The 26,539-nt window shown below is 32.0% G+C and overlaps 1 protein-coding gene across 1 annotated transcript in view; it reads left to right on the top strand.

Annotated features, from left to right (window-relative positions):
• Positions 1-26,539, top strand: part of LOC123669065 (GRB10-interacting GYF protein 2) — a 66,274-nt gene that overhangs the window by 19,295 nt on the left and 20,440 nt on the right. The window contains exons 4-12 of the mRNA XM_045602726.1: positions 415-523; positions 1,625-1,734; positions 2,558-2,697; positions 2,884-3,287; positions 3,619-4,111; positions 4,637-4,828; positions 6,960-7,109; positions 8,104-8,193; positions 12,936-13,052. Coding sequence (XP_045458682.1) covers positions 415-523; positions 1,625-1,734; positions 2,558-2,697; positions 2,884-3,287; positions 3,619-4,111; positions 4,637-4,828; positions 6,960-7,109; positions 8,104-8,193; positions 12,936-13,052 — 1,805 coding nt within the window. The remainder of the gene's footprint in view (positions 1-414; positions 524-1,624; positions 1,735-2,557; positions 2,698-2,883; positions 3,288-3,618; positions 4,112-4,636; positions 4,829-6,959; positions 7,110-8,103; positions 8,194-12,935; positions 13,053-26,539) is intronic.

The raw sequence follows: 26,539 nt of genomic DNA, 5'->3' as shown, positions 1-26,539 counted from the left end.
TGGAATTAAAAAACGTTTAACGACGTTAAACGACGTTTGATAATTTCACGGGTAGTTTCATAAGACAGGACAATGTCTCGTATCAGCTAGTGTACAATAAGATATAAGTTTTATAGGCTTGTTAACTAGTCTAAGATCTTTGTTATAATATGCAGTATCGTAAGCTAGATATTTTCTCAATCAAATAAATAAAATAAAATTTATATATATATAAAAATGTCGCGTCACGATGTTTGTCTGGGCTAATCGGGATTTTAATGGAATTTTGCACCAGATATGTAATGCGTGCAATGATGTGATGTCAAACTTTAATAGGTCAAACTTTAATATAATTTTAGGCTATATTTTATTTCGTTTAAAAACTGACGGTACGCCATTTCGTCAGAACAGCTAGTTTTAATATATTTTTCTTAGATCGGGACTGGAGCGAAAGACCCATTCAAGACAGACCTCAGTCTTGGAACTCGAGTCGTCGACCGTGGATGGGCGATTCGCAAAACAACGACGATAATCTACCAGAGTGGTAAGTTTACTATTACTATTTATTAACTTTAAGTGTTCTACGCATTCAGCCTCTAGTATCCCGCTGCTGGGTTTCGGTCTCTTTCTCCATGTAGGAGAAGAATTGGTGCTGAACCCACCACGCTGCTCCGATGCGGGTTGGCGGATATGATCCCTACTACGAGTAACTATCGATATCAGATATTTATGATAACAACTAGAACGACTTCACGTGCTCTCCAAGGCACGCTGGGGAGAGCTACAAAAACAGACATCCAAACTGGAAAGAAATATTTGTACAAATAAAAACATCCATCCCTAGCGGGAATCGAATCCGCAGACCGTCAGTGTTTTATGCGACTAGTCACACCACTACACCATAGTGGTTGTTCAAGTTCCATATAATACTGTGATAAGGTGCTTAATACGTGTCGCTTCAGCCTGTAATATCCCACTACTGGGCATAGACCTCTTTCCAGGTCATTCAGAGCACCACGCTGCTCCAATGCGGGTTGGTGGATATATTCCCTACTATGAGTAACGATCGCTATCAGGCGTAGATCATAACAACCGGGACCGACGGCTTAACGTGCTCTCCGAGGCACGGTGGGGAGACGCACAAGGATTGCACAAACATCCAGACCACGGCAAACGCCTGTATGACCAATACAAATGTTTGTCATGTGCGGGGATCGAACCCGCAACCGCCAGCGCAACAGATACAATCCATGGCTGTAACCGTTGCGCCAACGCGGCGTCTTAATACGTGTATAATTTACTAATTTTTACGACTACCCACATCTTTTTTTTAATACAAACAATGTTTATACCGGATTTGAGTGCGGCTCTAGATGGATTTCCAAATTTAAGATATCGCGTGAATTCGTTATCAAATAACGTATTTGTAGCAGGTTATAATTTAAATTGAACTAGTGGTCGCCCCCAGTTGTCGAAATGTTGTCAAAGACTATACTTCTATAATAATAAACAAAAGAGTATATATGCGTGTGTCTCAAATACATGGTGGTGTCTGTAATGTTTTTGTTATTGATTTAATGTACTTTGATTAAAAAGTGGTTTATAGTTTTTGCTTCGCGTATTAATATATAGATATTATCGCCAGGGCCGTGGATAGTGCAGAAGCAGGCGCGGGTTCATTCGACTCGTCGGGGGCGTTCCATGGCTATAGTAACGATGACTCCAACCTACCCAAGACTCAAGAGACTACATATCGTAAGTTTGTATGAAATCGCTTTATATATCCCTAAAACCTTCGTTAAGTTAACTTGGAAACGGAAAGCGTGTCTCTTTATCCTTGGAGCTTTTTGTTATAATAAGTCAGCTCGGCCTATTGCAGTCTACAGCTGGACATAGGCCTCCCCAAGTTCGCGCCAGATATCCCGGTTTCCTGCAATCCTCATCCAGCCTACACCGGCAATCTTACGTAGATCGTCGATCCAACGGGCCGGAGGACGTTCTTGTTATGATAAAGTAAAAAAAAAAACAACGAGGCTGTTTTATTTAGATCACACGACTGAAGTAAAACTTCTGCACAATAGGCCTGCACCGTGTCTTAGGTATACGAAACGTGGGCTATGAGAGAAAGAGATAAATAAAATGGGTGCTCGCACCTCTCTCATGCTCCGTTCGCCTCGCCCGATCACACTTTTCGTAACGCTCTCGTCACGCATTCACCAGCTCACTCCCCAGTCAAGCGTGCGTAAAGAAGTATTACTCCAAAACTCAATGTAAGCTTTTGTAAATTTAAGATATATAGACTAAAATACACATGTAATTATTAAAAGTACTGTAACCATAATTATGTAGACTGCTGTTCCGATTGTCTTAAAGAAAAATTCTAGATGGACCCTGTATGTAATAGTTTTCTAAATTTATACTTTTTAGGCTATAATACATCACGTTACTAAAGGTACTGTTTTACATATCTCGATTGGTCTTTTGTGTATCTAAACTTAAGGTAAACAAAACCGCGAACAATTTCGAGTATTTTCTGTTTAATTTAGTGCAAATAGTGACTTGATTGTATTTCTTTTAGCACTGACTCGTTCGCACACACACGGTAGTTTTGCGAGATCGAAAACTGTTGAAGAGGGTTCAGAAGAATGGTGGGCGTCGGAGAAAGCTAAGAAATTGTCGCCCAAACGATTCGATACCGGCGAAGTCAAGTTCAAGAAGGTAATTCAATACGTATATACGCCTAATTTGCTTGCGAGAATGAATAAAGTATATTGCAGACGGTTATCGATATCGAGACTATCAACTATAAAATAACCTAATTAATAACATCTCTGAATTATTATGGAAAATGCATCATTGATTCTTAATTAAATAAATTGTGACAACGTGAATTTACTCTTGCAGTCTTTAAGCACTGGTTCGAGTGAAACGGCGGCGGGTACAAGCTCGAACGCGGGCAACGTTAATATGGACGATTTACAAGAAATACCGGAAAAGTTGGAAAAAATTCGAGATGACAACGACAACAGTAACCACAACAGTGCAGAAGAGAACCAAGAGGCAATGAGGCAGAAGTTCTCGGAGAGCAAAACTTTTGACGCTCTAATGAGGTCAGATATAGACTTTAGTGAGGGCAATGATGACAGGGGAAATTTCCAATCAGTGATGATCACCCCGAACAATAGTCTGCGTCAAAAACACCAGAATATAGTCACGACAAACCCTGATCCGTCGTTACTGCCGTCGACAAGTTCAGGGTTACTGCACATATTGCACGGAATCCCGATGAGCGCTAAGAATAAAGAGAAGTTAGTATTTTTCTTGTACATTATAAATAAATAGTTCTCAAGGCCCGACTGTCTAAGTCCGAAGTAGAGTAAAAGACATTTGACATTAATGCAAATGTCAAAACTTGTGACGAACGTCCGTATGCCACACATAAATGCTATTTTATTTTATGACATAGAAAGCCAACATAATAAACAAAGTTATATGTTTTTACATAAAAATTAACAGTATAAAAATTGTTATTATACTTTTAAATTATAAATTTAAAAGAAAATATAAAAAAAAATCTATATATCAATTTTTATTATATTTATTCACATATCGCGTGTTATAACTCATAATTTTTTCCAGGGAATCAACCCAAACAACAGAGGAAAAAATAATGGAAGACCTAATAGATATGACGCTTGAGGACTCACCACTGCCCGGAGCATCAAACAATGCAACTCATCAACCAAACACCTCTAAGAATCTACTACACCAGCTACCTAGCAATAACCCTGGTATCCAATTACGTATACCGAATCCGATACAATCGCATACTTTAGCAATGAACTCTGGAACTTTACCAACGGCCATGCAAACACCCATACAGAATGTTGGTATACAAAACTCAGCTCTGAATTCGTCTCTGGGACTACCAATCGGTCCGCCGGGTAACAATGGTATGGTTTTACCGTTAACCATACCCCCGGCTATGCAGAACGCGCAAATGAACACAATAAATACAGCCATGCAATCGAGGGCGGTTATGGGGAATTTTCAACCCAATAATAGTATACCAGTTATGCCGACTCCGAACGTCGCTAATAATGCGCTCTTTATGGGTCAGAACAATGCTCCCGTAAGTTAAACTATATTTTTTTCTATTATGTATAATAAGCCTTATAAATACGTTATAGTATGTTAACCAACAAATTTGTAAAAAAAAAAAAACGAGTATGCTTTTAGACCACACGACTGAAGTAAAACCTCTTTAGTTGCCCGTTGACAGTTATATACGAAACGTAACTTTCTCTCTTTCTATCATTATTAACTTATATCTCCATTTCAACTCCCGTTCGCCCTTCTAAACGTCTTTACGCACGCTTGATTTCGGCAGTAAGCTGGTGGAATGCGTGACGAGGGCGTTACGGAAAGTGTGATCGGGCGATACGAACGGAACTTGAAAGGGAGATATAAGTTAGATGAAGTTAAAGAAGTTACTTCAGTCGTGTGGTCTAAAGCACACACGTTATTTTTTGTCGTAGTTATTTTAAACTTTTCGTGATATGAATCAATTCATAATTCTTTTCTCTATATGTTATCTTTATTATACTTTCCGACTCCTGCCTATGATTTTAACAAAAACATTTTTTTTTTATCACAGCAATTACCGTCAAACGACATGCCACTAGCGAACCACGGCGGTCAAAATAATTTATTCCCGATGCGCGGTCTTCAACACGCCAGCTCTCAGAATTTTAATTCAATATACAGCAATATTATACAAAATCAGACCACACAGAATACACCGAACGCCGCAAATCTCGGCGACCAGTGGTATTATGAGGACCCTAAAGTGAGTATTTTAATGTTTTATGAAATTTTGATGTCGTATGGACAAACTCGAAAGCCTTCGTAAGCTGGGTTATATTGTATGATTTTTTTTTTTTTTTTTGTTGTTAAAAATCATTTGGTCGAAATAATAGTTCCGATTTTCAAGTAACTTTCGAATAGTGACTTAGGAAATCCTATTGATAGTAACTTTTGGTATAACTTTTTTTTTATTTATACAATTTTTTTTTTTTTATTTATACAAATTATTATACATATTTACAATATATACACTTTAGATAAGGTTATTTTGGATTTAATATATAAAATTATTTTTGTATAATCTGATATTATTATGTACTATTGGTGTTATTTTTTTTTTTTTTTCTAATTTATCATCGAACTATTTAAAAAAAATAATAATTTCAACCAATTCATAAAAAAAGGCTTACGAGGTTTCCGAACCAAGCCGACGGTAATAAAAGTGGATAAATGTTTTTCTATATATTTTTTGTTAAGAAATTTTTGTTTAAGCTTTTAATGACTAATTAAATTCCATTATTCGTTACTTAGTTTTGAGTTTGTGTGTTGAAAAATATTGAACCGATTTGAGTGTGGTTTTCAATTTTGTTATTTTTTGGTGCTCAGCCCTGGGATGAAAATAAGGTGAGTTCTATAATTAATAATTTGGATGTGGATTATTATGAAAGATTGAGCGTGGAAGATTTTAAAAGATTTTTTGTTTACGATTTCAATTTTTTTTTTTTTTTTGTTTTTTTAATTTGATTTATCAAGTTTTTGCAATTAAAACAAGTTAGTTACATTTATACGATTTTACACATTTATGTAGTTCACGTACGAATTAAAAAACTATGATAAAAAATAAAAGTAATATACAATAAAATTTAAAAATTCGTTACACACAGATCGCTAACTACTAATATTTATATACAGCGTATTTTATACCTAAAGTTTGTCTAGAAGAAATCGTTCTTTCAAAGTATGCTAAAAGACATTACTCTTTAGACTTAGAGGTAACATCGCCCTAGTCATAGTATTGATGCAGTCATATATACGTCTGTAAATTTTTTAGTAAGTCAATACAGATATAATGAAACAATTAGAACTTATGTAGTAGACAACATTTTCATATTATAAAATATGTTTTGAATGTGAATGAAGTGTTCAGTTAATATACATAATAACTAAAGAAAATTGACAGAAATTTGACATTTTTTAGATTTATATTAATTATAGAAAATTCAAATAAAACACACACAAAATAAACAGTAATGTTTAAAACGTTCGATATTTTTCTACGACCAAAATTCCACTTAGATACATACATAACTATGCTTATTACAATTATTTTTATTTAATTTTTTTACTACTTTATTTTTTTTAATTCTCATTATAATTATACAATCAATTAGTAATTAACGTGTTAAGTAACAGTGGCTAATAAATAATTGAAGCTTTTGATAATGGTCTTTTTCGATTAGGATTTTTTTTCAATATTTTATATATTACATTATTATAACTAGAATTGTCGCTAAGATTACTTTAAAATTCTTAACGCATATCAGAATATCGACCGATGTTAAATTTTAACAGTTATTTTTGTCAAATTAGGCACGGCTAAAGCCTATATAAGTATTGATTTGAATTCAGTAATTTGTTATAAATCAAAATCTATGTTTAAAAGATAATCGATGGTTAATTAAAAGAGTGGGAATAAAAAATTATTATAATAATATTTTATTATAATTCGCCCATCTTCAAAGAATTTTGTGCTCGATCTAATCGCGACGACATCACCTAACTTAGACTACTATGTTTTACCCTCGAATTTGACCTATTATTAGAAATACAGTAAACGACGTCTGCACTGGCCTATAATAATCCATGGATCTAAAAACAGTTACAAAATCCGTTGATATATATTTAATAAGTAATCTCGGGCCATTTTTGAATTAGTCGAATAAAAAATGATAATAATATGTATCATCGAAATTGGTTTAACGTAAATTTTTTTGGGACATCTCTCAGACGTTTCTCCTTTCGAAGATTTTAGTTGAACTTCATTGATTTTTAGGGATCATAGGACTCAATTTTAGGAAAATTTCAAGGTTTTTGAAGACCGAAATCTCTTTCAGAAAATCATCCAAGGTCCGTTTTCATCGAAGGAGATGTACAACTGGTATAGGGCGGGCTTTTTCAGTCCTAGCCTAATGGTTAGGCGGGCATACGAGACTCATATGCGGCCACTCGGTTCCTATGGCCCAGTAGTGCCCTTCGCGCAAATGGTGAGATTATTAATTATTTAAAAATGCGAAAAAAACAAAGAATATATAATATTAAGTTTGCTTAGTGACATTATTTTTTAGTGAAAACAATGTAAATTCTCAAATCTGGTTCAAAATCTGGAGCAGCCCGACTGGGGAAGTACCTCGACCCTTACAGAAGATCACTCCACACACACACACACTCACTTCAGCCTATCGCAGTCCACTGCTGGACATAGGCCTCCACAAGTTCGCGCCAAAAATGGTGCGAACTTATGTGTTGCCCATAGTCACCATAGGGTTGGTGACCGCAGGGCTGGCTTTGTCGCACCGAAGACGCTGCTGCCCGTCTTCGGCCTGTGTGTTTCAAAAGCCTTGCAAAGCAGTTGGATAGCTATCCTCGGTTGGCTTTATAAGTTCCAAGGTGGTAGTGGAACTGTGTTAACCCTTAGTCGCCTCCTACGACACCCACGGGAAGGAAAGGGGTGGCTATATTCTTTACTGCCGTGACCATACAGCTTACAAGACACAGAACATATCTATCTAATATATAAAATTCTCGTGTCATGGTGTTAAACATTGAACTCCGCCGAAACGGCTCGACCGATTTTAATAAAATTTTGTGTGCATATCGGGTAGGTCTGAGAATCGGCCAACATCTATTTTTCATACCCTTGAGTCATAAGGGGGGGATTAAGCGGGATAATAACATATATGGCAAAGAAACGTTTGCGGGGTCAGCTAGTATATAAATAAGAATACAGCTACAGAAGATCACAGCTAAATAATGCATTCAAGCAGTGTTATGTTCCTGTGGTGAGTAAGGTGACCAGAGCTGGGGGGATTGGCGCTTACGATGCTTCTTGTGTTGTAAACGTCTATAGACCGCAATAGTTGTACAAAAAAAAAGAACAACCTAAAGCTTATCGCATAAAAAAATATGAGGGTAAAACTGAGGGTGCTAAAATAAAGCTGAGGTTAAACTAATATTTACTAAATTATCGTTTCATTTCAGGATGTTTTATCGCCATTCCCGATGTCAGGGTTTGAGTCTCGTCCGCAAGGTTACGACATGCTTAATCAACAGTCTAGCCTCGGCATTGAAGTGAGTATTTCTTTATACACATACATAAATAGATTAATTACAAGATACGGTAGTCTATGTACTGTGTATCGTTCTCAACTGTAACTCCGTCGCGCATATTCTTAACTTTGTAGTCGTGACGTATGTATATGATGCTTCTATTGACATCGTAGGAAAAGATGACTTATTATCCAGTTCTATAGAGTTTAAATTCGGCTAAATATTTCATTTAAGATTATGTAAGACGCTCAGCGGAAAAGCGATTTGATCTACAATAATGTGAATATTAGCTAAAATTATCTGAATATCAGGTTTTGTTTTTTTCTGATCTTTTTAGGTTTAAAAGTATAATAACAAAGGTAATTCACAATTTTCTGTTTTGAAGGATCACACTATTAGAATGTCTTACCATATATTAGTATATACCGAATAACCGATAACCGATTTTAATCAGCACAATGATATAGTAAATAATTTGCACAGTGAATATAATAAATAATTATTATATTTACAAGAAAAAAAAAAAAAAAATAAGGCAGTACGAAGTTCGCCAGGCCAACTAGTCATGTATATATATTATATTTATTTAGTGCGAATTATTCGCACGGATATTGTTAGTATGTAATTGTTAATAGCGAAGACGCAATCCGCAACATTTAGGTCTGTCTTTTGCACATAATGCATCAAGTTTAGTTTCGGTATTTTTTGATATTTATTTTATGGCATTTTTATGTAATTTTTTCACTACATAACTCCATTACATCAATATACATATACAATCAAAAGGACATATCTAGACATCTCTGGTGACTTTACCCATTTTTAAAATGTATGTCTATAATCCAACTACTATCTTCGTTCGCTCGATGCTACGCTTCGCTCGGTCGGATCGCTCTTTCAGCGATAAGATCGCCTTTGTACATCTTTCATTTTATGTTCTTTTTTTTGTTGTTTCAATAAAGAGTATTATTATTATCTTTCGTAGCGTTATTTATATGGTCTATGTTCATAACGTAAAGAAATATTAAAACCGGTTCTGTCAGTACCAACGCGAGTTAAACCGCATGTAGATGAACAATTTGGGACAAAAAGAACAGGTACATTATCAAAATCATGTCATATGACATGACGTCACATGTCACAAGTATTACGAACAAGTAATCTATCCCTCTCACACGGCTACAATTTTACAAGCGTAACAGAGATGGATAATAGTTTGATTCGATTACAATGTATATATATAATATATATGGCGTTGTTGTATGAAAGACGTCTGTATATGATGGAAATGCACTGTGCCTAGACGCTTAAATGTTTGAGTGAACGTGTCAGCTTCGATAACTGACTTTTAAAAGAATTTTTCGTGTCTCGTTCTTTTGATAACGGTGGTATTAAATACGCTGTCTGTAAAATATAGCCTTAAAGGTATAATATCGAATTGCGTATTTATAATACATTTAATTATTGTTGACTACTTTGTGGTTTTACTTGGTTTCGTTATATTGTATTTGGTTCTATGGCGTCTAAAAGCTTTTCAAATATTATTAACATTTTGAATATGATGTAGAATGAACATTGACCACATTGTAACAGCTAATGGATATATTAATTTACGTGGTCTAACGTAATGTATAATGAAATTATTTTAAAAAGCACTTTGTTTAACGCTACGATTTTATCGTTTTTGATGTATTTCGTTTGACATTCGAGTAATTTTACTTGATCCCGCTTATAAAATCGTGTCGTTTTAAGGGGTAGGTATGCAAGTGAAATATGCCTCGTGTTATGGATTTCTACCTTATAGGTATTAATTATAACTTTCATGGACAGATTTTTGACACGGTTTATTTTTTCATTTGAATAAATTCTTGTATAAACTGTTTCGATTTGACATTCAATATAAATATGTATCTTTAAATCGATAAATATATACTCCTTATTAGATGATATTGAATATGCTCTTTTATTAAACAATATACTATTGTTAGACGATACTGTCTCGACCAGCTTTTAACTCCAGTTTTTATTAGCAAACGTTTTGCAATATTTCGAACACCTTCACCCATTATTTGAATATTCTATTCTGACGTTATTCAACATCGAATATTTTCCTACCTAAAATCAAAATCTATTAACGCTTCAATCGCTTTCAATGCAAAATTTAATATTTTCCATATTCGACGTGTATACAAAAGACCGTCTGTGTGAAAGAAAAAAAACAGAAGATCCGGTCGGAAGAGCTTTTGTCGACTATCAACGCTTTGAAGCTCGAAATTGAACTATGATTTTTTTCGTTTATATTTTTTTAACGGGATTCGGTATACACGGTGTTTGCTGTTGTGTTTTTTTTTTTTTTTTGTTTGTTGAGTATGAGTCCTAACCGTGATTATATTCTTTAATATCGTTGACTTTTAACAAGGTATATTAATAAAGAAATAATTGAAAAAATCGCGCATATGAATTATCGTTCAAGTTTTATTGATTTATACTTAATATTTAGGATTTCATATTGTATTAATAGTATAACAAAATTGTGGGTAGTCCGAAATTACAATGATATTTTTTTTTTGTGAAAGTTATTGGATAAATATTGTAACATGAACTATCGAGTTTCAAATCCTTAATAAAAATATCTTGTTCACGTAATTAATGACCCACAATAGAAGCAAAGAAGACAAGTATTTGGGTCGAGCGTCTCCGGAGACGTAAATGGACGAAATTGGAACATATTGTTTTTTTAATGCTTTTAGTATTCGTCTTCGTCTAATTAGTGCTGTACTCGACAAGAAGATTTGTGCGAAGCGAAATTTCTTCTACTTATATATTCTTGTCTTAATTATTAATTGTAATTTTTACTTATATGTATCAATTGATTTATTTAGTCATTTTTAAGACTAATCTCCATTTTATAAACGTACGTATGACATATCAAATGAAGTAATTAAAAAGAAGTCTAAGCCTTAATTGTGGACTAACTCTAAATATTATTAATTATTTTTATTATAGTGTTGTCTACTTCGTATACATGTTGGCAACACTCATGGAAATAGTACCTCTTCGAACGAAAGCGCTTGTTTCGCTCATAATACATTCAGTTTACACGTTCTAGGTAGCGTTTAATAACTTTATAAGTAACGTGCGTATGACATCGGAAGCTGTAACGTCCGCCCCAGCTCCGCCTGTCACACGTCCAGCCACGGTAAAGAAATTTACGAGAATTGCTTATAATACTCGACCACCTTCCTTCCACTGATCCTTTCAGAACGATACTTTTTGTACTGGACAATATTATTTAGCGATTATAGACTTTGTTTGCTAACGAGATAAACGTGTCAGTTTTGATAATTACGTAAATTTTGTACTGTCGACAAATTAGTTCGTCAATCGCTAATTAATTTTGTTTAGCCATTCTTCTTTTGCGAAATATAAAAGTGAAATTTAGTTTGGCCTTTATTTGAACAAGAAGCTAAATATAGGGAATTATAGTTATAATTTGGGGTCTGTGAAATGATGATGTTTTCCAAATTAAGCTACGATTTGCATGCACAAGTGTCACTTCTTTATCAATCGGTGTGTAATTGTCTCGTGATTGGTGTTTCGTACATGAGAAACAAAAACTTACCAACTCCAGAGAACAAATTTTATAATCACGTTGTTTATCTGACATTTTTAATATTGTATTTATATAGTATGCTGGGTGAAAGATACATGTAAAGTAAATAAGTACTAAATTTAGAAATATATATATATAAAAATATGAATTAATACAAAATTGATGAACGAGAATGAGATCAAAGTTTGAGGGTAAAGACTTCTGTTGTTAATAATATTATTGTTTGATTTTTGAACATATGTTTAAAATTACTTTCGCTATATATTTGATGTCAAATAAACACCAATGTTGTTATGTAAATGAAAATACGGAACACTGACGATACTCACATTTTCCACAAGATTTTCACTTTTCAACCATCATTCACAAATTCACAATCATTCGATACCCTACGCCTCTTCCTCCCAAGGCTTTGTCGCGAATTATTTACATTTTCGAATATATATTATACCTTTGAGAGTTTCTTTTATAGTTTTCGACGTATTTTAGGAACTTCCGAAAGTAACAACTACTAATCGAGTGGAACAAATTCAATTCGGGATACACGCACAGCGCTTAGAGCAACGGAAAATGGTATTTTATTCGTAATGAATGTATTGATGGGTATAGTTTTACTTGTTAAGAGATATCATTCGCTGGTATTTTTGATTTGCAAAGTTCTTGAAATAGTTTTTGGGTCGGTTTTTTTTTTTTTTTTTTTTTTTTTTGAGTTATTATTATCATTATTTTATTGTATTTTTTTGGGTTAATTCTGTGTCTGTTTATAGGCAATGCTTAGGATATATCTTGTTTGTTTTTTTTTTTTCTCGTTTTTTTTAATCTGCAGTTGTATGTAGTATCCTATTTACATCTTATTTTTCTATGACGTGGATTTTTTTTTGCTTTTGTTAATTTTTTTTATTGGTTATGGTTTTCTACTGGCAAATATAAAGTTATTGTTTTGTCATTAGTTATTTCGTTCACTTTTAATTTGCAGTTAAAAAAAAATCATTTATTACAAGCTTTTTGTTATTGGGCATTTTTTAGTTATATTTCAGTAACTTGTTTTTTTTTTATTTTACATTTAGCTACGTATAAGTGATGTGTAGGTGTCATATTAAAATGCGCGACAAATTGTAACAGATGCTCTTAATACGATTGTCTTTTCCAGGAGTCACTATGGGGCCAGCCGGGCCCATCTCAAGACCTTATGTGGATGCAGCAGACATTAAACGCTAGAAACGAATCTAGTGTGAACAATTTACCGATGTATTTCTGGGACCCACAGGTCAGTTTTATCATTTTGTCGCTCATATTTTTTGTTTTCTATCTATTTTTTTTAACAATATCCTATAGCAGTACTCTTTGAAATTCGTTTTTTACTTTTTTTTTGTGCAAATAATAAAAATATATTAACGAATTTTAAAAAAGTACGTTATAGTTTTCACTTGCATCTTTTCAAAAAGTGTTCTGCTGATACAATAATAGTAGTTATAGTTTTGAATATGTGTTTGTGTCTACTAGAAGAAAGTATTTTTAATATTTTTATACAGTTACTAAGGCTGTTTATATATATAACTATATGTACGTATCAGCACGATACTTTTTAAATAACTTTGCAAGAAATACGATGTTTTTTTACTGTTATTAATGTCTTTGTACATTTTTCTTCTTCAATTTAATGAAATTAAAAAAAAATGTTTATAAAAAACATGGTATTTCGATACAACAGAACGCTTTCCACAACTAAAAGGAATCATGAACAACATACGACCTTTTCCAAATTAACTGTTATATGAGCTTTAGTGTCGAGTAGCTAATAGCGAAATGCCTGTCATAGTTAACCCTTATGTAGTTACCCTTCAGTTTAACATTTTCATACAAATATCATTGGTAACAAATACATATTTTTTTTTAGCGAATATTACTAAAGAAATCGCGGTAATTATATTAAAAGAGCTAAAATGTATGAATGTATTATTGTTCCGCGCGATTTTGTCTGTCGATTGCTGGATTTAGTCTTTCATTCTCAGAATCATAGCCTTTTTTTTCATACAACTTGGTCGGCAAACGAGCTTACGGCTCACCTGATGATAATAATCGATTACCGTAGCTTATAGACTTCTACAGCACCAGGAGCATCGAATACATTTAAGACTTTTATCTTAAGATGCATTCATCCAGCAACTGTTGGGCATATGCCTCTTTCTCCATGTAGGATAAGGATTAGAGCTTAATCCATCACGCTGCCCATTGCGGGATGAGTAACGATTGCTGTCAGGTATTTATGATAACAACCGGGACCGACGGCTTAACGTGCTCTCCGAGGCACGGTGGGGAGACAAACAAGCACAGACATCCAAAACGTAAAGAAATATACAAATACACATATCTATAGAGATAGTTATCCTAAGGTGGTATCTAAAGATTTGAAGGTTGAATTATTGAACCATTAAAATACCAAATAATAGGCTTTTGTTTACTGTTTCAACATTCACTGTATGTTTAAATGAGTAATATAGGAGATTTTAACTTATGGTGCCATCTATTGACGTATAAAGGAAGTACCATACCCGATAACAGATGGCGTTGGTATTATTATAGAAGAATTATTGGAAATAATAAAAATGGTTGAACGTAATCTTACTAAACATGGTTCAATTAAACAAAAATATAAGTAGTACAAGTAATGTTATTTAAGTTAAGTCAATAAATTATAAAGGCTTCACACTTAACGGCCCTCAGTAGGATTTTCTCGTGTGTCGGGGGTCCGGAAACACACAATACACAAGCACAAACGCCGAGACCACGACAAACATCTATACGACCAATACAAATGTCTGTCGTGAGCGGGGATCGAACCCGCGACCGCCATCGCAACAGCCGGTTCTGTGGCCACTGCGCCAACGCGTTGTAATATTACCAAAACCACGCGGATCTTTATTAATATTTTGTACCGATCGTATTGGTTCGGTTAATTCCGCTAAATTTAAATTCAAATATAAAAAAATTCACGAATGGATTCTTCGAATATTACAACAAATCTAGCTCAGAAAGTCATATGAAAAAACCGGTGTCTATAGTTATCATTATTTATTTTTATTTTTTTTTTAAATTCTATTTTGGATTGAATCGTTATTATTTTAGGTATTCGAATAAATCCGAAGAATGTCAAAAGTACAGAAATATAAAAGAACGCTTATACAATTTGAAGCTATTTTATTTTGGATAGGACTATATCGACTTACATCAACGGTTTTTTTTAAAGAGTAACTGTGGATTTTTATCGATTTTTCGTTGCAGAAAATACATTCCGAATCGGTGGTAGCTATTATAACTGTAATATATAAATAAAAATGAATGTTGCTAAGCGCATAACTCGAGAATGGCTCGACGAATGCGGCTCATTTATTTTTTTGTATGTTCCTTAAAGCCGGAAGGTTTTAATACTGAAAAATAAAAATTAAGGTTTAAGGTTTAAGGTTTAAAGAATTTATTCTCATAAAAAGATTACATTAAATCCACTTACATGAGAACAATACATTGATATAAGTACTTAATTAAATCAACAGTCACTGCATTTTAAGAAAAGTTTGTTACAATGAATAAGTAAAGATGCACAAAACATTCATAATAATTATAGTAAATCAAAGTGAAAATGTATTTGCTTGTTTACACACAAATAGATACACATACACATTAGTAGTTTGCAATTATGTAATTACGTAATTGGGACTTAAAAATGTTGAGAGAGTCTAGATTTTTTATATCTGAGGGTAGTTTATTATAAAAATTTACTCCCTCAAAAGTTATACTTTTTTTCCCTAATTTGGTACGAGTTTTTGGCAACACGAGCAAGCTTGGTCGTCGTAAACTGCGATTGGAAACTTGTGATTTTTTGATGAAAGATATATCAGTTTGAATGGTTTTACTTATAATCTTCTTAATTAAAATGCAAGTGCTAAACAAGTAAAGCTGCCGGATTATTAAAAAATAAAAATTTGTCTATTAACTTTTGATAGAACGAAGTTTAGCAGCTAGTTAATTAATAAATACAAGTACAATTTCGAATTGTAAAATGATGATGATCGAAGGGTGCTTTTGAAGCATATTTGAACTGTATAATGTTTTGGTTCTGACAAGGATATAGATAAAAACATTGAAATTCGTCTATAAGGCGGTCATAGACAAAAAAAAGCTAATCTGTATATTTATTTTATTTGTTAAAAGTTTTCAACGTTACAGTTATTGATCTATCTGTATGTTATTGTTTCGCAATGAAGACACGATACTGTCCAGAGTGCCTAGTGCGAGTTTTATTCACAGAAACATGAGAGAAACGCGTTTATACGTGAAGATTATTTTGCATGGGAATTTAAACACTGAAGCCTAGACGATAAAGAATAGTATACGATACAATCGACACAGAGCCATCTAGCGGCAGACGCGAGAACTAGATTGAAATCCCGAATTTCCCATACAAAATGAAGTTAAAATTTACGCCCGTTATTGCGAGACGGATTAAACAAAACTCGCACTAGGCACTCAGTACAGGGGATTTTTTTTATTCACTTCGTATCACGCCACTGCTGGGGCGTATACCTCTTTCTTTGTCTAAGAGAAGGGTAGAAGCTTAATTTACCACGTTACTCCAATTTTTATTTATCTTAAGTAACGATCTCAATATCGTATCATACGTACAATATAACTTTGAATAATTATATTACTAATCAAAGATGACTAAAATATTGATGGACTGATTCGACATGTCATTTTTTTTTTTTTTTCGTTAAATATACATAGAAATAATGCACCCAGACTCAGGCAGGGATCAAGGGGGGAATCAGGGGGGGGGGGGATGCGCAAACGAACGTATTCTCAGTTTTGCTGAAATTCAATTCTACAATTTGTAAACGACTATTTTTGTATATTAAAACTACGTTCACTGACTGTATAATTTTGAACCGGTAAACACCACCGAAGGAGAAATAAATGAATTTACACTTGTGTCAAATAAAACTTAGACACGAAATAAATAAAATTAAGACTTTCATATCCGAGATTAAAGATATCAATCATATCAATATCAACGAAATCAAATTTTAAAAGTATGCGCTGTTTGAAGTCTGACTGAAGAAATGTGAAGCGATATAGGAATTATTAAAGTTAACGATAATGACACCCCCCTCTCCTCTCCCCCTGCACAGTTTCTATAGGACTGTTTAAAAGTAGTATTAATTCGTTTGATACGATAACTGTCCATGTGACTTTGTATGAACCGATTGGCTTTGCATGGTTTTTATCTTCGGCTTTATCACACTACTCCTAATATTGAAATGTTAGTTTTTGTTACGAAATTGCCGTAAAATCTTTCTTGTAACTAAATTACGATAATATTTCTATAAATGACGCTAAATGAATTTGTGTCACAATTGTTTTTGATATACGTACGTTCTCTTGATGTTCTAAATAGAAATACGCATATACGATAAATCGAAATAAAATGTTTGTTAATTTGTCAAAAATTTATTTTTAGAAGATGAAAACAGTTTTTGTGATTATTCAGAATTTATATACCTTGCATGATTCTTGATTGCTAGCTAGTAATTTGGTCATATGCTTAAAGGTCCTACGGCATATATTCTGTCTTCTTCGTTCTTCTGTACAATTATTAAAAACCAAGCATATAACCAAGCTACAATAATATGGAGTATACGATACTTCTGAATTTCTGTAATGCATCAAATTCTAAAAAAAACATTAAATTTTAGAAATATTCATGATTCCTTCCGCTTTTATATGCTTCTATGCACCCCTAGTTATATTTTTACACGATGTTTTATCGCGCTGTGTCTGTCTGCTTGTCTGTTAATATGCTTTGAACGATCAGCTACAACTTGGAGACCTGTCACGTTTTTGACATGTCATTTTTACCGCTTATTAAAAACGAGATCTATACTATATCTTCTATGCGTTATGATTTTGTGATCAAGGATCAATCCGCGAAATTGTAATATTTTGACGTCATTAATCTCAGTATTGCATGCAATAATGTAATTTATATTTTTGAAATATAATAGAGCAACCTTTTTTGTAGTAAAATAATGAATCAGAATTTTGATTTATATTGTATGTACAAAATTATTAACGTTTTCATCAGCCGCATCCCTGGGTAAACGGCCGAAATGTATACTTTGAAGTTCTATTTTTAATAACCTCTACCTTAAGACTGTATAAGAAATATGATAATATGTGGAATATGTTTTTGTTGATACAGATTTTTTTCCATTTGTATCTCCGTTAATCCGTAGTAAAATTTTAAAGTTACAAATATTTTTCAAATAAGTACAATTTTAAAAGAGATATTTTTCTTAGAAAACAAAGAAATTTTAAGGAACTATCTCTACCAAAGTAAACTCATCATTTAGGAACATAAAAAACATTAAAAAATTTAATTATTTTTAATACCTTTTGTATTAATAATAATAAGATAGTATATAATACCACGCATCAAACCAAGTAAATCAGTTGAGCGCCAGCGCTATTAGAGTCCACGCCAAATTCTGCGCAGCCGTCTCTGGCTCACACGCGCCAAGCGGCTGTTGTTATAGTGTGATAAACCGCATTTGATACTTTCATAAAAATAAAAATAAAAATATGTGAAAATTACTATAAAATAATATAATGATAATTCCTGTAAACAAATTTATAATTTAATTTTTTTTTCTTACATTATCAATACAAATGGGCATTTGAATTTGTTTGTCTTGTTATTTGTTAATAGATAAGTTTGATTGTTCCAGATTTTCTGGAGCATAATAAAATGCTATTTTATTTATATCGTAAATATTCGATTCATCCCTAAACTTAAAAAACTAAATGAATTTAAAAAAAAATGTTTTATAAAATTTATTTTTTATTTTTATTTTAAATTTATTGACTGTTGTTATATAACATACTAGAAATTTTTAACAAATTATGTTAAAAACATTTTATACCAGAGTTATTAATTTTTATTATACATTAGAAAAAGATCAAGATAGTTTTTTGGTTGTTACACTATACCAAGTAGCACCAAGATCGCGCGGCTCGTACCACTCGCGCGATGCGACCAAATTTACCTAAACTTGCAGAGCGTAAAATTGTGAAATGGCTCTTAAGCGTTTCTAAGTTTTTTTATAAGTGTCAATATCAAATGTCGTGGTCGCAGGATTAGTTGTGAAGTTACAGTTTACTAAGGCTTTGTTCTCGTGTTCTGTGTTACGTTCTGATTTGATATCATTGCGATGAGCGATTTCTTGTTAGATAAATCGTTAACAAGTGTAGACACGTTGATAAGTATTTCATAGAATTTAGTTTATTTAAAGCCTTTTTTGAAGATTACTTATATGTATTTAAATTGAACGAAAATTTGCTAAGAATTTATTTTTGTCTAAGTCAGTGATGATTTACATTTACATTACTGAGATGTCTTTCAAAAGAAATATTACAATCTCCTTCGATGACGACATCTATTCTCTTAACATTGATGAATGAATGGATTGAATGGAGACATCCATTATTTTAACATTGAGGAAATCACTCGTTCGACGAGTAAATACGTACTATGGAAATGACATTCATTTAAACAAAATAAAAGTGAAAAATATACAATGCGAAACCTTAATCCAAGCCTTGTATAGTAGTGATAACGATACATGGCCGAGCTAAAATTACATAATTAAACTAATATATAGTTTTAGCGATAACTTACAAAATCGGTGTTACGTTAACTGGCATCTAATTATATCGTCATCTTATTAAATTTTACGACGTTGCTTGCAAAGTTTATTTAAGCTAAGGTGACGACAAGTGTTTAACCAGATAATCCATTACGAATAGGCCGTGCACTTTTTGAAAATTTGCCCTGCAATTCCATAATGCAATTATCGGTCGCATCGAGTTTCGATATATATAACAATCGTGTTAGTTCAAGTTGGCAACGACTCAATTAACAAGTGTCGCGCCTCAATATCGAAATCGATTTACTGAATAACCGTGCTGATCAACGTCCAGCTTTATCATCCGTTTACCAGTCGGGAGGCTCGTAGAAACTCTCATTAATACCGCTGAAATGCTTAATTAGAACGGCTTCATGGAACGATTGCTCAGCGACACATGACACATACAATACTAGAGTCAAGACGTTACTACTTTAAACTAGATCAGTGATATTGTTATTTATAATAATAATTGTGTTTGCTGGCAAACGAAAAAAACCGACTTGAATTACATCGACAAGTAATACAACGTAGGTAGACGAAAAAATAGTCAAGTAAATATGCATTATCAAAGATTACCGCAAAAGTTGAAATCAGATCTCGACGAAATTTAAATGTGACCATATGATAAACATCGGCTTTCAATTAAATCGGTACACCTAGTAAAAAGTTATGCGGATTTTCGAGTTTCTCTCGATTTCTCTGGGATCCCATCATCAGATCCTGGTTTCCTTATCATGGTACCAAACTAGGGATATCTCCTTTCCAAAAAAAAATTATTATCAAAATCGGTTCATAAACGACGGAGTTATCCCCGAACATACATTAAAAAAAATTATATACGGTCGAATTGAGTAACCTCCTCCTTTTTTGAAGTCGGTTAAAAATATGGTTTTAATCCAAAAAATCTATAAATAAAATGCACTAATGCAAAGGTATAGTGCAAGTTCCTAACAATCAGTTCAATACGTAACTGTTACGATTTTATAAACCCTTTTTTGTAACTTAGTTTACATCTTTCATTTATCGTCTAAGATCTACATATATTGGTACTACATATATGGGTTGATAAGATCTACATATATGGGTTGTCTGGAAGAAATGCCTAATTAGCCATAAGTCCGCCCATTGTACTTCACTGTCTGTAACTATCTTTATGCTTTGTTTGTAATTTATTTGTGGTGTACAATAAAGTATAAAATAAATAAATAAATAAATATATTTCTGAAATATATTGTTACTATATCTATTAAAAGTCAATATATCAGTTCCATAATAAATATAATTATTAAGGATTTCGTCACAAAAAACCCGTACGTTTTAATCATATACAATTAGAAAAATTGTGGCGGATGACTCTGTAATAATTTCATACCGGGCCATACGATGCCTATCTAGTTTCATGCCGATGTTTATTTGACGAATATTCGGGAAAGTACTTGGTTTTATAATAATTTTGATGAGGGATTAACTGAAATCAATTTTTGTTAAAATATCGTTTTAAACATCCTTTTTTAGTTCATGATTCCTTCTCGAAACATTCTGTATTTTTCGAATGTGTAAATTCATCAAGACGTGAACTAGTTGAAGAAATATATCCATAATTTCGATAATTAATGTTGTTAGACAATGTTTACTGGTATATTTGTAATTTTATTCTGTTTATTATCAAGTATTATTAAACTTTCAGGGCGAATAAGCTTCTGATGGGCCTCTACGTTATTGGAAAGATTTAACATTCATTTTGTTTTTATTTTCGATTGTTAAAACGTACGATTAAACAAATAATTTTGTTTCATTGTCACAGTTTATCTGTGTTTATATTTACTATGTCTGAGTGTGTGGCTGTAAAGTTGTGAATTAGTTGTCATTCAAAAACTAGAAGTATACTGGCGATTAACATTTTTGTATTAAAATTTATTGAATATGTTAGCGCAAAAAAAAATGTTCCGATATTACGGATGAACAACATAATTATAAATACTCTGGCTGTTATATTTATCGTAGGCATTTATATCGATCGTGTGTATGAAGCGTTAATAGCCATGGTGTATTTAAATTCATTTATGAAGATTTCACGTGTTAGGTTATATGATAGTTATGAATAGTTTTCTATTTATATCATACTTACGTCATCTCGACTTGTGGGTCTTGTATTAGATTATATTACATTCAATATAAATATATAAAGATGACTATCATTTTATTTTTTTCTTTAGTGTGACATTGTTTTAACACTAAACGTGAAGAATTAATGTTGTACGCTAAGTGTAAGCGACTAGTAAAAATAGTTGCATTCGATTTCTTTGATGTATTTCGATAACTATAGGTACGTGTAGTTTAGATTATAATTTTAGGCCAAAGGCATATAAATGTAGCTGTTATTTTCTTTTTCTTTTTCCTAATAACCTTGTGTGTGGTTCACGTATATTGTATTATAGTTGTGAGCCAAAGGTATAATTATATTAGGCGTATTTTATACGTATAAAGGCTATGCTTGTTTAGTTTTTAATGTATTCGGTTGTGTATAGTGATGCGCCGGTGATCGGAAAACGAGCTTAAATTTAACCATTTCGCGTTATGATATTCATATAAATATATTATATATTAATTAGACATCGTGTTATTTATCTATTAGTAAAGGACGGTCTAAAGTTAAAAAAAAATATTTTTAACTTTAGACCATCCGGTCCCAGTATCTAATTTCATTAACCATAACTGAGATTTGATCAAACAAAAGTATAACGTGCTGTGTTTAATACAGCATTTTATAATACATAACTTCCGTAAAAATAAAAATTGATCGGTCTTTACCTAGTCAAATTTTCTTCCAGGGTCAATTTATACGTTCATTTTACTTATGGTTCTTTTAGATTTTAATCCGTCAGTGATTTGTTATGATAAAAAAATGATTATTTTAATAGCTAATATCTGCTCATCTATGAAAGCTGAAAATGCCTTATTTTCTCACGAACTTGTATTTACATAACGTCTCCGGTCTCAGATTGATATCCAAGTAAAAGCTAAAGTTAAATATAATTTTACTATTTTTTATAACTATTATTTTATAATAGTTATAAAAAATATTAAAATTTAGTGTTACGTTATCGAAACAAAACATTCAACAAAAAATAATTTAAATATTTCTTAAATAATTTACAAAATATCGTTTGCCATTTCAAAGCGTCAATATTCCATCGGGTACGGTTAAAGTCATGGTGAAAAATTAACTTACTCCTAGAACCCTGACACATAATGACTGGTCAAAGACTAACCATAAACTAACCCAATTACCATTAGTCGAGCAAGCTTCCCATAAAGTCGTTATAGTAATTGAATTATTTACTACAGTTTAGTTAAAGAGCTCAAGCATATTGTACAAAAATATATGTCGTTGAAAAAATTATTAATATTTTATTAAAAAAAAATTAATTCTCACTATTATTTTATAATATCATTTGAAATGAACTTACTTTAATACTTAAAATCGTTACGAAACGCAACGCGATGTGCATTAATACCTATAATAGAGTATTGAAATGAAATTGTATAATGCTAAATATTGAAATGAATTAAAACTCAATTGATGAAAAATATCCCGAATCATGAGTTCCCATCGCATTCTCTACGAAGGACTAAATGTAAATAATTTCGTTCTTTCAAATCTGTAAGCGATTAGAATTTATCATAAACTGTGATGGTTATATATTGTGAATAGTAGGTTCGAAACTCGTAGCATCGGGTATGTATCACACTTACGTATAATATTTTAAAAAAAATATTACTCTTCCGGTGGTAGGCGACCCAAGCCGACGGTAATTAAGGCCTGGTCGAGGAACCTATTTTTTCACTTTTATTTATTTATTAATGTAATTTAATATCCTTAATGCGAAATGAAATTATTTTCGATTTTATTAGAGATTAAGGTATAAGTACAAAAATCAATAAAGAAGCTCGATATATTAGATTTATTTTGTAGATTTAAAATCATAAAAGACTATTGATATACTATATTGATGATGGTTTTGTAGTTTTTAAAGTCCTACCATTCCATGAACATTAATGAACAAATTGAATATTACCCGGTGGTATATTACCGTATTACGTTTACCCGGTTTCGAGATCCGGCACATCACACTCGAATAGCACGACCACTTTCGATTAAATTAGTAAATAAATAAATTAGACGTACTTTAAAAGTACGGATAAGATCTAATATATTGTTAAAAATCCACTATGTAGAGAAACGCTACACTTTTAAACTTCGGTTTGATTTTTGTTTTGGCTGTTATGAAAGACTGATGATTAGCGTACGGAAGAGTAAAACTTACGGTATTAATGATCGAGTTACCAAAGTTTGAAAAGAAATATAATGCGTATAATTATTATTATTTTTTTATATTGATTTTATAATCCATGGATGTCAACGACCTCCGTTGTTTGTATTCTTTTTTATCTTTATCTGTTACCTTTAATATTTTTTTTTTGTTTAAAACATAATGCTAATAAAGTTTATGGAGAAATACGTCGAAATTTTATTATGTGTTAGAATACATATACCCTTACATATACGTATTTATATATTTCAAAAATAACACCTAAAATAACCAACATATCAAACGAATAGAAGATCGTTCCTCTAATATAGGAATATATTCTTTTTTAGAAAAAAAATAAATAATAATTTTTGCTTTATACTAAATAAGAAAACATAAAATTTTGACATAGGCCTATATTTACTTATGTGCATGTCTGTTAACAATTCCTAATATACGTAATATGGATTTGTTGACATGGGAACACATTTTAAAATTTTAACTAAAATTGACACGTTATCACTGTGTGACTTAATTTGTATTTAATTTTCTATATAAAATTCTCGTGTCACAATGTTAGTTACATACTCCTCCGAAACGGCTGGACCGATTTTTATGAAATTTTGTATGCATATCGGGTAGGTCTGAGATTCGGCCAACATCTATTTTTCATACCCCTAAGTTATAGGAGGGGGGGATTAAGGGGCTAATGACATATATGGCAAAAAAACGTTTGCGGGGTCAGCTAGTGTACTTATAAAAATAATTAATTGATTTGTAATTTTTTTAAATGTATTATGTTACTATGGTACCGAGGACAAATAGTAATTCGCGTTTCTTGATAAAATTTGTCCTCCTGATAAGTTACGAATAGACTTGAAAAGCAGGGAGGTAAAATAGTCCATTAGAACCTGTTTTGCTTCAATTTGTAAATCTCAACTATTAGATTTAAATTGCGGAAAAAATCCATTGTTATATTTATTGTGGAATAAAAACAATTTATTAAGAAATTTTAAATTTATTTACCCTTAAAATACATGAAATAAAAAGGAATACTTATAGAAAAGAAATTAAAAAAACAAATGTCAAATAATCGATTTGCTATAAAAAAAATATCAGAATATGTTGTCAAAAATGGCGACACCGCATCACATAACGTTAAGTTCTATTCATAACCCATGGAGTACGTAACTAAGCATTTGATTAGAAATTAATACTAATTGAAACCGTTACTTAGAAACCACTGAAATTCTATCGATATTCCGATATTTACTAATTCCAATTGATTTATAAGATATTAAATCTTACATACAAATGAGCTATTAATAAATTATTTGCAAATGTTTAACCAAGGTTGTCGAGCTCATCTTGGGGTAAACGAAATTGTGAAAATCAAATCGACTTTTTGTCATCCGTCTACACCAATTTCTACGGTACTTTAGCTTGTGGTGGTTTAAGTGTGACAATATTAATATATTTTTTTAAGTACAAAGTGTATAGTTTTAATTTTAATACTAAAAAGATAGTTCAAATGAATACTTTCGAATGACAGACCGACAAACAATTAAAAAGCCTACTTCAAATTACATTGAAATGTGATTGAATGAGACTATCATCAATTTAGTCGAAGTCAGTTAAATATCTCGATCAAATTAAATGGCAGTACATGACGATACTTTTAAATGTAATAAGAGAGTTCGAATTCGAGACACCCAGTAAAAAGTTATAATGTAAAACATTAAAAAAAACTGTCGAAGTGGAGAACCCCTCCTTTTTTTACGTTACTTAATTAGCTCGACAGATCTAATTCGTTAAAACTATGAAAAAAGACTTACAGAGTAATAAAAGTCCTCAGTTGCGTTCACGGCGTATTTGAAATGAATATTTTCGATTGTAGACATCAAAGCAGTTTGAAAATAAAGGCAAAGGGTGCAACTCAAAGGGGCGCGCTTTCAAAGGACATCGCATTTAATTCAAACAAATAAAAAGCACCAATTGCATGTATGACGTGTAAAGGCCAAAGGGCATTTTTGACTTTTGCAGCTCGCTAATAATAAATTTGTCCTGAATTGTGTTACTCGAAATATTTGAACAACTTTGCAATGACGCGATAGGATGCAAAAATTGTTGGAGTGAAATATTCGTTGCAGTATTCAGCAGTTTTAACAATGATAATAATTGTGTTTGATCGCAAACGAAGAAAAAAAAAATTCGACTTCAATTACATCGACTTAAAAATCCCCGCTAATGCTTAGTAACCGCGTTCCGTCTCCGTCCCGTTCACGTTTTGACACCCTCCGCGTTACCTACACGGTCTTTAATATCATTCACATATAAGTAGTTATTAATACACACTGAAATATTTTTCAAATGGGTGTTTTTAAATTAAAAACAAGCGCAATCATCCTCTTTATTATACAGTGACATAAATAGTATTCTCTCAGGGAATATTACATTTTCAATATTCGAAATAGTTGAATGTTTCATAAAACAAAAGTACGCAAGTAAGTAAAATATAAGATTTCAAACACTGTCCCTAACACAATGTACTATTTATTAGTATATAAAGAAAATAACATTTGTTATTCTAGATATTAAATATTTTAATCTTACTTAAGTAAATAATAATTTAACTGAAAATTATATTGTCATGAAAATTCTTACAATACGTAAATATATCTGAAATTACAAATTTCTCT

The sequence above is a fragment of the Melitaea cinxia genome, chromosome Z, assembly GCF_905220565.1.
Source record: "Melitaea cinxia chromosome Z, ilMelCinx1.1, whole genome shotgun sequence".
In the NCBI taxonomy this organism is placed as follows: Eukaryota; Metazoa; Arthropoda; class Insecta; order Lepidoptera; family Nymphalidae; genus Melitaea; species Melitaea cinxia.
This window is presented reverse-complemented; position numbering and strand designations above follow the sequence as displayed.